Genomic DNA, 15,952 nt, shown 5'->3' on the forward strand with positions numbered 1-15,952 from the left:
TTTGTCCATTTACTGTATTTTTTTTTTCCTTATTTGATCTATAAAATAGTGTTCTTCTTGAGTCAAAATGAGAGTACCCCTAAACATTTTTTTAAAGAAAAAAAAACACTGTCCGTACCAATTTACATCCTGTATTTCAGGACAAAAAACCTCCCCAAGCCAGCTTCCTTATAACAGTTGTGGTCTTCCTATGGTTTGCCTTTCCCATATAGATATATATTGAACTAGAGCTGCGATACCAGCCTCCTGATGGAGCCGCAGGAACATGGGCTGAAGAAGATTTTGTCTATCAGATGAAAGACAGGTACTGGATATAATGTGAGAAGAAAATTACACTGGGCAGAAGGTAGGACTAGGCAGAAGTGTCCTTCCACTCAGGAAACCCAGCTCAGTCAGCTTCCTCCCAGTTACCAAACAGGTGGGCAGGATCCCTACCAACAGCTGGCAGAATCCCAAAATGGGTGTTCCAAGGGCTGAGAAAGGCTAGAGCTGGACTGAGCTTGCCTGGGAGCCAGTTTATAGCCAGAAAGATGGCATCAACTCTGATCATCCTCCCCATATTTGCTGAAACCAGCAGGGTTACAAATGTGGGAGTGGCTCCACTGCTCTACAAAGTCCCACCAGTGGGAGGGGAGAGTTTAGATTGGACCCTTAGTTTTAAAGCACGGACTTAGATGTCTGCTATTCAATCAGCATTCCTACAGGCATGTCTCCACCGTACTCTCCCCTGTTAGGAGATTTCAAAGTATTCCTACAATGAGCACAGAAATGTAAGATCAGCAAGGATAAGATTTTAGCACATGCAGGGCTCATGCAAGTGCAAATTGAATGACTATCCCCAGGCAATGTGGGTTTTGAGGCATGAAAGAGAAATTGTCGCAGTTAAGCATATTACTGCATAATGTTGCTTTGGAAGCAATTGCGCCATAACTGGCCTCTCTCAACCACTAATCTGAGGAGTTCTGATTGCCATCAGAATCACTCTGTTGATATAAATGTTAGGCCAAGAGAGACTGCAAGCCATTAAGAAGATTCACCAGTCAGTGTAGCCAACATTGATATCATTCACTCACTCAGGTTTTCCAGAGAGTGGAGACAAAACAATTGCATTCCAGGATTTTCACTGTTGACATCCTTTCTTTTTAAATGTCTTGTTTATGACGCCCCTGTCCCAACTGGGAAATAGACTAGAGCAACAGTTTAAACTGTGTGTGTACTCATAGTCATTATTCAGCTTCTAGTTAACTGCAGAAATTTGATCCCTCAGCAGGGATAAAGGGCCCTATTATGGAAATAACCCAAGAAAGGTTAAATTGGATAGAGAGCTATTTTCTGCAGTAGGTGCATGCTTGTCATTATTCCTTTTCTCCCCCTGTTTACTATAGCTCAGAGATTATAATCCGCAACCCTGGATTTGAAGAGCTGGAGTAAGTGTCCTATTCCATTTTATAACCTGATATTCTGAGTTACTCGATCAAATACAAAAGCTTTTATGCACTGGTTCAAAACCACAAGTTGGGGCAGCGGCGTAGCATGGGGGGCTGGGAGGGGGCCGTTGCCCTGGGTGCATTTTTTGAGGGGGCGCAACCACTATAGTTCCCTTATGGAATGAAGCCATGCCCAGGCTGGCCTTTGGGGCTGGGGGCACATGGGCGGTAGCTGCTCCACTGCCAGGTCAGGCCTGACCCAGGCGCGAAAGCGTCAGAGAGGTGACCTTGCTGCCCCTCTCAGATGCTGTGATCACACACAGCTTGGAAGCATCAGAGGGGCGCTGCCACTGCCCCTCTCCAATGCTGCGATGATCTGGCACGGGAGGGAGCCGGGCGCTTCCGGCAGGCTCCAGTGAGTGAGTTTTGCGCCCCCAGCATGTCCCACCCACTTGGTGCGTACATCCCCCTCTGCATGCCCGTACGCACACCCTGGGCAGCAATCAGGGATGCAACGCCCTTGAGTTGGGGCATTGCTCTTACATTGTGAGTCAGCTTGGGGCACTACAACAGGATAGCACTGGGAGATCAACACTGCAAAGTTGGTGACTTACCATATTTGCTAGATGCAGTGTAGCAATGCCAAGCATAGTTGTGATATGACACATAGTGGGCAAAAAGTGCTTGCAATGGGCCTGTGATGGAATACACAAGCAACAGAAGGACCCACAATATGTAAACATTTTACTCCAGAAACTCAAAGTTATAGTATGTTTTGTCTCTGCACAACTTTGGATGTTTCATTGTGTTGTTTCAATACTGGGTTGATTTAAATTGCTTTTATATTCTGTATGCTGTTTTTAGTTGGTTTGTGTTTCTTTTGTTTTGTTTCACTGGAAAGCAGGGGGGTGGGAAACTCCAGGTCTAGCCATAGTTAAGCATTATTATGTCTTATAGATCGAGAGGAAAAGAAGACATCCTTAAACCTCTGACACTGTAATAATTGATTAAAATTGATTAACTTGGAGTGGATTGTGTTGTTGTTATTGATGATGATGATGATGATGATGATGATGATAAAAATGAATAAAAAGGGAAGAACTAGATGCTCAGTTTTGGTCATGAATGATATAGATAAGATTTTTTAAAGCTTCAGAGGCTGATAGGCTGTAGGAACTGCATATATCTTGTGCTTCTTAAAGTTCCCTTTACATGTAGCATGAGCTTGTGTTTGTTGCAGCCCTGATGAAGTGAAGCGAGCTGCTGATCTGGATAGGAAGGCTGTAGTACTTGGCAGGAAACTTGTCAAAGGCTTGGAGACTGATGATGATGAGGATGATTATTATGATGTGTCTGACATGGAGTTCTCCGGCATTGTCTTCACTCCTGTCAAGAGGTACTTTTCTGAAAGCACTTTAACACAAAAGGGTCTGTCTTCATGTTCCTAGCTAGCTTGGCACGTCATCACATAGCTACCGTATTTGATATCCCTTCAAAAAAGGAACTGGTGTTAAGCACAGTGTACCTTTCAGAACAGTGTGTATGTGCTGTATGAGGATCTTTCATTATTTATCAACAGGAATAGCATATTTCATAGTTGGAAGGGACCCTGAGGAGCATCTAGAATACCACTAAAAAAATCGGAATAAGTGATTATTACAGATAATCACTTATTCCAAATTCTTACTTGTCTGCATATTATTACAGATTCTTAATTGTTTGCATAAACCTGATTAGTATTATTTACTAAATTTGTACACTGCTTTTCATCTGAAGATTACAAGGTGGTTCATAACATAAAAATACAAAATGATGGCACAGAAATGTTTAAAAGTTAAAGCGGAAAGCGCTTGCTGAATTTCTGTTGAGAGAGCGATGACAATAAAAACATTTGATTAAATTTTGAAGTCAACATTTCGTTTTCTTCTATTATCCTTCCCTTTTAAATTGTGTTAACAAGGGTCACAGTTCAAACTAAAAGCTTTACTTATTTACCCCCAAAATAAAATAATGGCTTACAGAGAATGGCATTGCTGAAGTGTTTAATCAGTGTTTTCTTTCCATTGCAGCCGTTCTAGGGTCTTTTCCAAATGGGACCTGTATGCTACTCCTAGACCACAGAACTTCCAGGTACTATACTTGCCAGTCTTCTTGTGTAAACTATTTAAGGCAGTGGCTCTCAAACTTTTTAAAATATATATATATTTCGAGGCCACACTTTCAGAATAAAAATATGCTCATACCACATCAAATTTTGTTTTTTTTTTTTTAAATAATTTTTATTGATTTTACAACATAAACAAAAAACAAATAAACATAACACGACTTCCCCAAACCTCCCCTTCCCTGCATCCATATTTTAAAAATTTTTAGCAATTCTTCATCCCATTTTTATATTTAATTCTCTTTAAAAAAATTCTATTTTATAAATTTCAATTTATAGCTGTAATTCTTTGTATCCAATCCCTTGACATCTTAACATTCCGAAATTTTACAACAATTTTTAAGATAGATTTTAAATTTTTTCCAGTCCTCCTCCACTGTCTCTTTCTTCTGGTCACGAATTCTGCCGGTCATCTCTGCCAATCCCATAAATTCAGTCACCTTGGTCTGCCATTCTTCCAGAGTAGGTAATTCTTTAGTCTTCCAATACTTCGCCAAAAGGATTCTTGCTGCTGTTGTTGCATACATAAAAAAGGTCCTATCTTTCTTTGGTACCAATTGGCCGACCATGCCCAAGAGAAAAGCCTCCGGTTTCTTTACAAATGTCCACTTAAGGATTTTCTTAATTTCATTATAGATCATTTCCCAGTAGGCCTTAATCTTTGGGCAGGTCCACCAAAGGTGATAAAAAGTTCCTTCACATTCATTGCACTTCCAACAATTGTTATTGGGCAAATGATATATCTTTGCAAGCTTGACTGGAGTCATGTACCACCTATAGATCATTTTCATTATGTTCTCTTTCAGGGCACTGCATGCCGTAAATTTAATACCTGTGGTCCATAACTGCTCCCAGTCAGCAAACATGATATCATGACCAATATCCTGTGCCCACTTAATCATAGCTGATTTAACCGTTTCATCCTGTGTATTCCATTTTAGCAGCAGATTATACATTCTAGACAAATTCTTGGTATTGGGTTCCAGCAATTCTGTTTCTAACTTTGACCTCTCCTTCTGAAATCCTAGTTTTCTGTCCTGCTTAAAAGTTTCATTGATCTGGAAATAATGTAACCAATCTCGAACTTTAGGTTTCAATTTCTCAAAACTCTGTAGTTTCAACTTTTCACCATCATATTCTATAATTTCACAATATTTTGGCCACTCTGTATCCATGTTCAGTCTTTTTACCGACTTGGCTTCCATTGGTGACAACCACCTGGGGGTTTTACTTTCAAGCAAATCTTTATATCGATTCCATACATTATACAATGCTTTCCTAACAATATGGTTTTTAAAATTTCTATGTACCTTTACCTTGTCATACCATAAATATGCATGCCAACCAAAACTATTATCATAACCTTCCAGGTCCAGAATGTCTGTATTCTCAAGAAGTAGCCATGGTTTCAGCCAGCAAAAAGCCGCTGCTTCATAATAAAGTTTTAAGTCCGGCAGGGCAAAGCCCCCTCTATCCTTTGCATCAGTCAAAATCTTAAATTTTATTCTGGGTTTTTTGCCCTGCCAGACAAATTTAGATATATCTTTCTGCCACTTCTTGAAACAGTCCATCTTATCTAAAATTTGCAATGTCTGGAACAGAAACAACAATCTCGGCAATACATTCATCTTGATAACAGCAATTCGGCCTAACAAGGAAAGTCTCAATCTTGACCATATATCGAAATCTTTCTTCACTTCGGCCCAGCATTTCTCATAATTGTCTTTAAATAGGTTCACATTCTTAGATGTTAAATTCACCCCCAGATATTTTACCTTTTTAGTAATTTCCAAACCAGTTTCTCTTTGAAAACTATCTTTTTCCCCCACCGTGAGATTTTTTTCCAACACCTTTGTCTTATGTTTGTTTAATTTAAAACCTGCTACCTGACCAAATATTTCAATAAGTTCCAAAACTCTTTTTGTACTGGTTTCTGGCTGTTGTAATGTCAAGACTAGATCATCTGCAAATGCTCTTAACTTATAATGTTTAGTTCCGACCTGTATACCTTTAACCAGCTGGTCTCTTCTAATCATATTTAGGAAAACCTCCAGTACCGATATAAACAATAGAGGGGAAATTGGGCATCCCTGTCGTGTCCCTTTCTCTATTGGAATTTCGTCCATAACCATACCATTTACAATTAGTTTGGCCTTTTGCTCAGAGTAAATTGCACTTATACCATTTTCAAAGTTTTTGCCTACCCCCATCCCTTGGAGATTCCTCTTCATAAAGCTCCAACAAATGTTGTCAAAGGCTTTCTCTGCATCCACAAAAATCAAAACAGCTTTTCTATTTATGTCAGTTTCCAGAAGTTCTAAAATGTCTATAATATTCCTCACATTGTCTGACAATTGCCTGCCTGGTAGAAAGCCAGTTTGGTCCCTGTGAATCTCCTCTAACAAAACTTTTTTGAATCTTTTTGCTAAAATGTCTGCAAAAATTTTATAATCCACATTCAAGAGTGATATAGGGCGGTAATTCTTAACTTGATGTTTCTCAGTTTCTGTCTTCGGTATAAGTGAGATGAATGCTTCCTTCCACGATTCGGGAGCCTTTTTCCCTTCCAAAATTTGATTGCAAACTTCTTTCAATGGTTGTATTAACCAATCCTTCAGTGCTTTATAGTATCTCGCAGTTAGTCCATCTGGTCCTGGTGATTTTCCCAGCTGCATATCCTGAATGGCGCTCTCTATTTCTTGATCTGTAATTTTCTCATTTAAACTCCTTCTATTATTTTCAGAGATTTTTGGTAAGCCGTATTTTCCAATAAATTCTTCTATCTCCTGTTCGTTTTTTGGCCCTTGTTTGTATAATTTCTTGAAGAAACTTTGAAAACAATTACTTATCTCATTTGGTTTATTAATAGACTTCCCATCTACTTCGAGTGATGTCACTGTATTCAATTTTTGCCTCTTTTTCAATTGCCAAGACAGTAGCTTCCCACATTTATCTGCGGACTCAAAAGTCTTTTGTCTCATTTGTTTAATTTTCCATTCTATTTCCTGATTCATCAATTCCATATATTGTGTTTGATAAAATTTTATTTCTCTTAATATCTCTTGAGATTTAGGCTTAGATCTCAATTTCTTCTCCCCTTCTTTTATTAGGTTCCAAATTTTCTCTTTCTTCTCATTCTGTTTTTTCCTCTTTATTGAATTCTGTTGTATTAGGAAGCCACGCATCACGGCTTTACTTGCATCCCAAATAACTCTTTTTTCAGTGTCTGATCTCAGGTTAATCTCGAAGTAGTCTTTAAGTGTCTTTTGAGCCTTTTTACAAATTTCTTCATCTCCAAAGAGAGTGTCATTCATTCTCCATCTAAAGGTTCCAGCTGTTGTCAGTTTCATTTCCATCTTGACAGCATTGTGGTCAGAACAGGTCTTTGGGCAGATTTCTATTTTTTTAACTTTTAATGCCAGATTACTAGAAGTCCATATTTGATCAATTCTAGTCCATGTCATTTTTGCTTCAGAGAAGAAGGTCCCCTCCCTTTCCAGAGGGTTCCTAGTTCTCCAAATGTCAATCAGGTCCATAGTGTCCGTCAGTTCAAAGAATGTCTTTGGTAGTCTTCCATCATTAGATATTATTTGTCTTTGGGCCTTGTCCATGTTTGTGGAGACAACTCCATTCATATCACCCATCATTATAATTTTAAAATCCAAAAAGTCCATTAAAGTCTCATGCAACTTCTTGAAGAATTCAGCCTTCCCCTCATTTGGTGCATATACTCCAACAATCAAAATCTTTTCTCCATGAATTTGAATTTCCACTGCCAGGTATCTTCCTTGGTCATCCTTAAAGATCAGTTTTGGTTCAAATTTTTCCTTGACATAGATCACAACTCCTCTTTTCTTAACTCTATCTGATGAAATAAATTCTTGTCCTAATCTCTTATTTGTTAAAAGTTTTCTATGTGTCCTGGCAATGTGAGTTTCTTGTAGACAGATTACATCTAGATGTTCCTTCTTTAATAGATGGAATACTTGACCCCTTTTTCGAGGGTGGTTCAAACCATTACAATTCCAGCTGAAGAGTTGCAGAGACATTTTTTTGTTACTGGGTAGCTCTTCCACCGACTGCACCAAGTTGTTGTTCCTCCTCGGTCGGTGCTCGGTTCAGTCCAAATGATAGATTTGAAATGTCCGGTACTTCCCCCTCACTAACAGTTCCTTTCTGAAGATCCTCTTGATTTCTTTCCAAAAAGAGTTCTTTATCCTGGTTTGTTTTTATTTTAATTTTCTTCCCTTTAAAGTTAAAGGACAACCCTTGTGGAAATTCCCACCTGAATGGGATATTATTCTGTTTAAGTAGATCAACTAATTCTTTAAATTGAGATCTAACCTCCAAAAAGTATTTGGGAATATCCTTAAAAATCTGGATCTGAGAATTTTTAATGACCAAGGCCTTCTGGAAATGTAGGTTCAGTATTTTGTCTCTTTGTTCCTTTGATCCCAAGGTAATTAAACAGTCTCTTGGCTTCTTCCCTTGCTTCCTGCCAATCCGAAAGGCTGAGGTTATCACAAATTCATCTTCTTCTCCATCTAACTCATCATTCCAAAAATCTTGAAATTTATCTGTGAGGAATTCCCCAAGCTTGTCCTCTTCCTCTTCTGGAACCAGTCTTAATTTCAGGTTCTTGCTTTTCCTTTCCAGTTCTAGTAGGGCTAATGCTGTATCATGTTCATGTACTTTTTTTGCAATAGGCGCAAACTTTCCTTTGGTTTCTTCGGCAGTAGACCTAGCACTCTCAGCTATTCTCCTTGTTTCCGTAGACTCTTGAACCAAACGGTTTATAGAATCTGTATTAGATGAGATTGTTGTTGTGTTCAGGTCTAGTCTTGTTGTCAGCTCCGTCAGTTTCTTAGAGTTCTCTGTAGACTGTTTAGTAAGTTCTGCAGATTGCTTGGTGAGTACTTCTAATGACTGATTTATTTTGAGCAGAGCCTGTGTCATTGACTCCATTGATGCTGCTGTTATTTTTTCTTGTGCAGCTGCTGCTCCTGATAAAGAGCCTCTTTTTTGAGCTTGTTTTTGAGCCTGCTTTGTTTTACTTCTTGTTGAAATTTCTTCTGGCGGGTTGCTCATAACTCAAGGTCATTCACACAGGAAAGTTGCAAGTGGAAAATCCCGCTGGATACACCGTAATACAACTGAAGCCCTCTAGAGGAGGCAATTGTAACCATCCAAAGGCACCCACAACAAAGAAACAGAAAGTCCAAAGGCAAAAGTCCCACTAAGAGTCTTTAATTTGTAGCACTTTACTGTTAAAGTTGTAATCCACCAAAGTCCCGTTAATATGTTTCAAATAAGTCTTATTTTGTAGCCACTGTCTTTTGACAGCTCACTTGACAGTTCCTTTTTCAGGCGATCGCTGCTCCGGCAGCCTGACCAGAAGTGTCAGCAGCAGAGGTTTTTTATTCCTTATCCCTTTCTTTTGCAGGTTAAATTAATTCTGTTTCCTCCCCCCCTTCTCCTGCACTACAGGGGGGAGATCCTTTCGATGTCTGGTTTAATAAGAGTTAAAAGGAAAGTCCGTTTAATCACAGCTCAGTCTTTCATTGCTCCGTTAATCATGCAGATCCGGGAGGCTGACTTCCTTAATTTTTGCCTTCCCGTTTTCAGCCAAATCTTCTAGATTTTTAAGTCCCGTTTTTAATTTTGCGTTCTTACTCACGGGTATTGTTGTTGCCAATCTTTAGTTTCAGAAAGGAATCGGCGCTCTCCGTTAATGGCGACGCGGCTTCACTCCGTAAGCTGGGTAGCGATCCTCAGCACCGCGCTCACCCCGATGCCGCTCCGGAGCCTTTAAAAAGGCTCTTTCACGATGCCGGGGGGGCGCAAAGGTGCCCACCGAATCTCCTTGCTCACAGGCTTCAGCGCCTGTGATTTTAGGGGTCCCCCGCTATACCACATCAAATTTTGTATTGGTAGGAAATACATTGGAAAACAAAAAGAAACAACTCCTAGCAGTGCTTGATTTATAAGATAGAACACAACTATTTTATAATATGATTATAGGACATCCAGAAAGTATAAAATATTGCAGCTACAAAAGAACATGAACCATTCCCAAAATACAATTATAAATGTGCCTCTGATATACTGTATGTACCTTAAGTATGTATACAAACTCAATGAGAGATGTAAATTTGCTTTTGCCGGGTCTAAACCTCATTTATATTAGGTCTAATCTGAGATAAACTCTCATTTCCTCAACAATAGAAATGAATTGTTCAAATGCCCTTGAATTTTCTGGCCACACTTGCCATTTTCTCCTGCCACACCAGTGTGTCATGCCACACTCTTTAAGAACCACTGGTTTAAGGGAATGTTCATATTGCCTTAAGATTTCTGGGAGGGCATGCGATATTTTATGGGACTATTCCCAAGTTATCAAACTCCTATTAGACTAGCCCAGGACATGTTAGATCAGGAGTGGGGGAACCTGTGCCCCTCTTGATGATGAACTACAACTCCCATCATCCCTGACCATTAGCCGTGCTGCCTGGGGCTGGTGGGAGTTGGATTCCAACAACATCTGGAGGGCCATGGCTTCCCCATCTCTGCCTGCAGATTGAAAGAAAATTCCCAAGTGACCCTGACATACTTGTAACTTGTGAAAAAACTCAGACACCTGCGCCTTTGAAACAAGCAATTTTCTCCTTCCTCTTATTTAATTCCATCTCCCATAATGATGACATCCTCAGACTGATCCTAGGAAGTGTATTGTCTCCACAGATTGGCATAAACATTATTGAAGCCCAGAAATTGGTAGGAGTGAATATTGACCCTTTTGTAGTTGTGAAAATCGGAGATGAGAAGAGACGCACAGCAACACAAAAGTCAACCAACTGTCCCTTTTACAATGAGGTATGTAATGTACAGGCAAGATTCCATGACTCCACCACTCAGAACTTCTAGTTTTGTACATATCCTGGCCACTGTTAGGCAGCTGACTGCAGGCTGCAAAAGACTCTCAAAAGACTCGCATGCTCTTGCATATGCCACAAAAGATGTTGCATTAACATGCAAGTCATAACTAAATTATCAAGGTTGGCAGCTGCACACTTGAGTAATGGTTCTGTGTACAGTTGCTAAAATTTTGCTGCAGCCTACTAGCACGTGGAGGCCAGGAGTATATAAATCAAATTACCCTGTGTTCATGATCACCTATTGGATTATCAGCATGTGGGTCAACCATTTATTCCTTCGGGAGAGTGCTTTCTTTACAGAAATTTCGCAACATGTGAGAAAGTCCTACGCTTATGCACCTCTGTAGAGCATGAGTGGGGAACCTCTGGCCTATGGACAAATCTTGCCCTGCCACGTCCAATTTTCCCTGTGAGGCCATTTCCCCCAAAACCATGTCAATCAGCTCTCTTCACTGGGCAATGCCAACTGATGGGTGGAGGGAAGGGTTCAGTGAGGTGGGCTGGGTATGGGTTCAAAAGTTTAGAGAAGTGGCTGCCAAACTTATTGTAGCCAAAAAGTTTCAATGAAGCCTAACTGTGGGGGTGGGGAACATTTGCAGCAGGGGGGTCTCAAATAGGGAAGGGTGAGTTAATGGTGACCGCCCCCCACTTGTGAGCCTCCTGACTCAAAATGCCTCCCACACAAGAGGTCCTCTGTTGACTACAATGGAATGTTTCCCCCCAGGCCTAATTACAATGGAAGAGGGATGATGGAGGGGTTGCAGTTGGGGAGGGAAGGGTGTCTTCTCCAGGAATACCACCTTCTGCCTTCAGTTAGACTTGGAGGGGGGCGGGAAGCAAAAACACTTTTGTCAAGCCTAATTGCTGGTATGCGCATTGTTGTGACTGGTGTGTGCAAGATTGCAGCAAATGCATGTGTGTATGCAATGTGGCGCTGTGGGTTAAACAGAAGGTTGGTGGTTTGAATCCCCGTGACGGGGTGAGCTCCCTTTGCTCAGTCCCTGCTCCTGCCAACCTAGCAGTTCGAAAGCACACAGTGCAAGCAGATAAATAGGTACTGCTCTGGCTGGAAGGTAAACGGTGTTTCCATGCGCTGCTCTGGTTCACCAGAAGCGGCTTAGTCATGCTGGCCACATGACCCAGAAGCTGTATGCTGGCTCCCTCAGCCAGTAAAGTGAGATGAGAGCCACAACCCCAGAGTCATCCACGACTGGACCTAACGGTCAGGGGTCCCTTTACCTTATGCCATGTGTGCATATATGTGTGGCTGTAAAGTGTGCAGGTGTGAATGGCTTCAGTATGCGGATGGTTGCAGTGCTTGCGTGTTGCTCATGGCAGCTTCCCCAGTTTGCAAATTTGCACATGAGATGAAAAAGTTTGATGACCCCTGCTTTAAAGAAAGCATCTCATGGGGGGGCACAACTGTGGTCCTTGGAATATGATAGCACTCATGAGTCAGAATTCTTCACCTTTCCCTTCCAGTATTTTACATTTGAATTCCATGAACCGAGAGATGTTTTGTTCCACAGACTCATAGAGATTTCTGTAAGTATCAGCCATTGTGGGTCACTGTTATGGGGAGAGAGCTAACATGAGCCTATTGCATAGCAACATGGGTGCTAAGAACCATAACAAAATAGGTGGGATACTAAGCCATGCCTCTGCTTTAGGTTTCCTTCCTCTTTTTCCAAAGTTTTGCTGATTCTTAGTTTCATAAGAATGACTGCCTCAGTGGAAACCATTACAATCCAAACCAATGTAGGCATTACTGTACTATTTTTGTTCATGATATTTTATAGTGCCTTAAGTGTAGGTGGCACTTTGCAGGAGGATCAGAGAGGTCCCTCCCTGCAATGAGCATGCAATCTAGAAGTGCGAGAGACAACAAACAAAGGGGTGGGAGAGGGACAAATGAGATAAAATGTAATTATGTGCACCAATTTGTTATGGCTGAAAATGAGGATTCATGGGTTAAGCCAAATGTCCAGTGAAAATGGTGTGTTCTAGGAGAAATTTGAAGGAGCAGCTAAAGTAATCTGAACCTCAGCTATACTGGGCTGCCTTGGTCCTAGGAGGTAGGAATTCTAAGTACCTAGGAAACAGTTTTCTAATGCATTCTATATTGGGTGGAAGAAATGAGCTGGTTGCCTTGTAAAATCCTTGCAACATCCCAACCTTGCAACATCTCCATGGGACGGTTTGATCATCTGTGTGACGATGCCTCGTATCTGTCCTCTGGAATGCTGAAATAGAGGCTGCTTTTATAAACGACATACATATGTGTTCCACACTCTGTTTCAAATACTTTATTAATATTTAACATCCTGACATTGCCAGAAGGAAAAATAATTTGATTAAACTTCTAAATTGAAAAGAAGCACCAGACAAATCATACCATTGTTGATAAAAATAGCTTTACAATTTATTTGTAGACTTATAACACAAGATTAGCGAAGACTGACAACATTGAAATACACCCCTCATCCTTTAAACTTGTCTCTGTTTCATATAGTACAGTTTAACTTGGCCATTTTTTTGCCACTTCCCCTATCCTTTGGAACCACCGAACAATTCTATTAGCTCAGTTCCCTCCACCACTGCTGATAGAGGGCTACTAATGTAGCATTAAACACGTTCTGCACACCTTTTGACAATACTGAGAAAGTGGTTTGTATTACTGTGCAGGTCTTCCATTCAAAGAAGATCCGATTCTTAGGTGCACTCATAGGGATATTCAAGGTTGATCTAGCGACTATATACAACCAGCCAGGTACAGTACTTGGAAGTGATTCTTGATTTCCTTTTCCATTATCTGCTTTGAGCCTATGATATGAGTCGCCCTTGCATTATGGTCTATTTTGAACTCTTTCTTTCACAACAACATAATTTACAATTAAGTAATGAATGAGAACATTGTAAAATGGGTTTTCATCTGCCTAGTCAAGGCAGCCCCAATACATTTTTGCTGAAAACTAAGGATAACATTGTGCCTTTCCCTATTCCATGTACAAAAGGCAACCAGACTGGCGGCAGCTGAATCTTACTTGAACATTGGTGAAGGGTAGCAGACTTGCAAGTGGGGAGGAGGGTGCAGGGCTGCATAGCTCACACAACTCTGACCTCCAACAACTTGTTGCCTCTTGCCAGCAACAGACCCTCCAAGTGTCCCTATTTTCCAGCGATGTCCCTGATTTAGACAAGCCACCCTGGTTTCTGATTTGATCCCAGAATGTCCAACTTTTCCTTAGGTTGTCCCTATTTGCATTGGAGCGAATGGAGTTATTCAACCCCCAAGCGGTCTGAAGGCAATCCTGTATAGGGATTTTTTTAATGTTTTAATATTATTTTTATATGTTGGAAGCTGCCCAGGTTATCATCATGGAATGTCCCTATTTTCATCAGAGAAATGTTGGAGTGTATGCAGCATTTGTTGTCTGTCAGCCAATCTTACTTTGCTCTACGGTAAAGCTAGCTTGGCTCTGCCTCCAGCGCTCATGATTCTGAACCCTCTACAGCCCTCTTGGCCAGGATTCTGACTCTTCAGGGGATATATGAGCCTTATTGTGCAAAGTGTTGCCTCATCAAAACTGAAAGCTCCATGGAATTTCTACCGTGCCCATGGAAAGACCTCAGTAAAGCTCATATTTCCTGTGCATAACCTCCCGTAAATCTGCAGAGCTCTGTTGGTTTCAGGGAATGGATATTGATTTTTGCTTGCTAAGTGTCTTCCCTGGTACTTTGTGAGGATAATACAACTCTGCTGGCTTTTCTCTGAGGCTTTGAACTTGTGATGGAAGTTGTCATCATAATATGTATTGGATCCAGGAAAATTGTAAATCAGATATTCTCTCTTTATGTCCTTTTTAGATCACAGATTTTACCAGAAGTGGGCTGTTATTCATGACCCCAAGGACACCAGGGCAGGAGTCAAAGGCTTTGTGAAATGCAACATTTCTGTCATTGCACGGGGGGATGTAATGAGTTCCCTTCCTACTACCTCAGCAAGTCAGAATGAAGACATTGAAAAGTAAGTTTGTGTTATGGAGAGGTATGTAGTGTGTTCTCCCAAAGGATTGGCAATGGATTGATAGCTAATGTTATTCAAGATTAGAGAACTGATGGAATTGGCCATTGTTCTGATTCAGTGATCTTCTTTCCTTCAATTTTAGTTAGCCTCTGGTTTTCTAGGAGCTGTGAACACTATTTAGAGCTCAAATATATTCCTTTCAGGAACTTGCTGCTGCCTAAAAGAGTCCCAGCTGAAAGGCCATGGGCGAAATTCTGCATCAAAATGTACAAGGCAGAGGGTCTGCCCAGCATGAGTGCAGGAATCATGGGTGGTTTTTCAAAGATTGTGGGTGAGAAGAAAGTCTTCATTGATCCATATGTGCAAGTTGTTTTTTCTGGTCAGCAGGTAAGTTTAAGCTTGAGCAACTGATTTCTGTGAAATGTTTGGTTCATTGTTCTGTGGCTCGCAACAGTCCAGTCTATGTAACTTGAACAAATGCTTTTCTAATGCATCATAATAGAGAGAGGGTATGTACTAAGAATGTAGGAAGCTGATTAGAAAACTGATTAGAGAGACAGCCTTCTCCTCCATTACTTCGCCTAATCCTTTTTTAAACCATCCAAGTTGGTGGCCATCACTACTTCCTGTTGGAGTAAGTTCCATAGTTTAAATATGTGCTGTGTGAAGAAGTGCTTTCAAAAATCTGTCCTGAATCTTACAACATTCACCTCATTGGATGTCCACACGTTATTATGAATGGAAAATTAATGTTGTGTTGTTTCAAAGTGGAAACTTCTACTGTTTTCCCTTTTGTGCAATTTTGATTCATTTCTTTGGTTCAGGGAGAAACTTCAGTTGAAAGCAGTACCACAGAACCAGTGTGGAACGAACAGATCAGCTTCATTGAAATGTTCCCGCCTCTTGTCAGAAAAATAAAAGTCCAAATGTTGGATGATGCCAACATTGGAGATGTTGCCCTTGCCACACACTTTATTGATCTGCAGCAAATATCTGATCCTGGCAGAAATGGTGAGCCCCCTCAGAGCAGCAGGCACTTCTGAATGTTCACATGATTCTTTCACTCATTGCCGATTGGTCTGGAGTGGGGTTTTTTGTTTTTAAATATTTTGATTATATCTTTAATCTTATATTCTTCCCTGTCCGGGGAATATATTTGAAGGATGGAATACATACAAGCATATAATAAATATTAATTTATGTACTACAGCTCAGCTGGCCGGGTATGCAAATATGTCCATCTCTGTGTGTGTAGAAGCACAAGTAGGGGAGATCTGATGGGCACCCAAATCTATGGCTGCATGTACACAATACAGTTAGAGCACTTTTAAAGCATATACCCGCAAATAATCATGGGAACTATAGTTTACCCCTCACAGAACTGTAATTCCCAGCACCC

At 40.7% G+C, this 15,952-nt stretch overlaps 1 protein-coding gene across 2 annotated transcripts in view; it reads left to right on the top strand.

Moving 5' to 3' along the window:
• LOC309343363 (fer-1-like protein 4) overlaps nucleotides 1-15,952 on the top strand; it is a 60,458-nt gene that overhangs the window by 9,607 nt on the left and 34,899 nt on the right. For both annotated transcript variants that reach the window (XM_081864716.1, XM_081864715.1), the window contains exons 5-14: nucleotides 213-304; nucleotides 1,386-1,427; nucleotides 2,668-2,823; nucleotides 3,497-3,557; nucleotides 10,333-10,464; nucleotides 12,009-12,071; nucleotides 13,212-13,296; nucleotides 14,394-14,553; nucleotides 14,757-14,940; nucleotides 15,378-15,564. In XM_081864716.1, the coding sequence (XP_081720842.1) occupies nucleotides 213-304; nucleotides 1,386-1,427; nucleotides 2,668-2,823; nucleotides 3,497-3,557; nucleotides 10,333-10,464; nucleotides 12,009-12,071; nucleotides 13,212-13,296; nucleotides 14,394-14,553; nucleotides 14,757-14,940; nucleotides 15,378-15,564 (1,162 nt within the window). The remainder of the gene's footprint in view (nucleotides 1-212; nucleotides 305-1,385; nucleotides 1,428-2,667; nucleotides 2,824-3,496; nucleotides 3,558-10,332; nucleotides 10,465-12,008; nucleotides 12,072-13,211; nucleotides 13,297-14,393; nucleotides 14,554-14,756; nucleotides 14,941-15,377; nucleotides 15,565-15,952) is intronic.

The sequence above is a fragment of the Podarcis erhardii genome, assembly GCF_964252035.2.
Source record: "Podarcis erhardii genome assembly, chromosome: 6".
Classification (NCBI taxonomy): domain Eukaryota; kingdom Metazoa; phylum Chordata; class Lepidosauria; order Squamata; family Lacertidae; genus Podarcis; species Podarcis erhardii.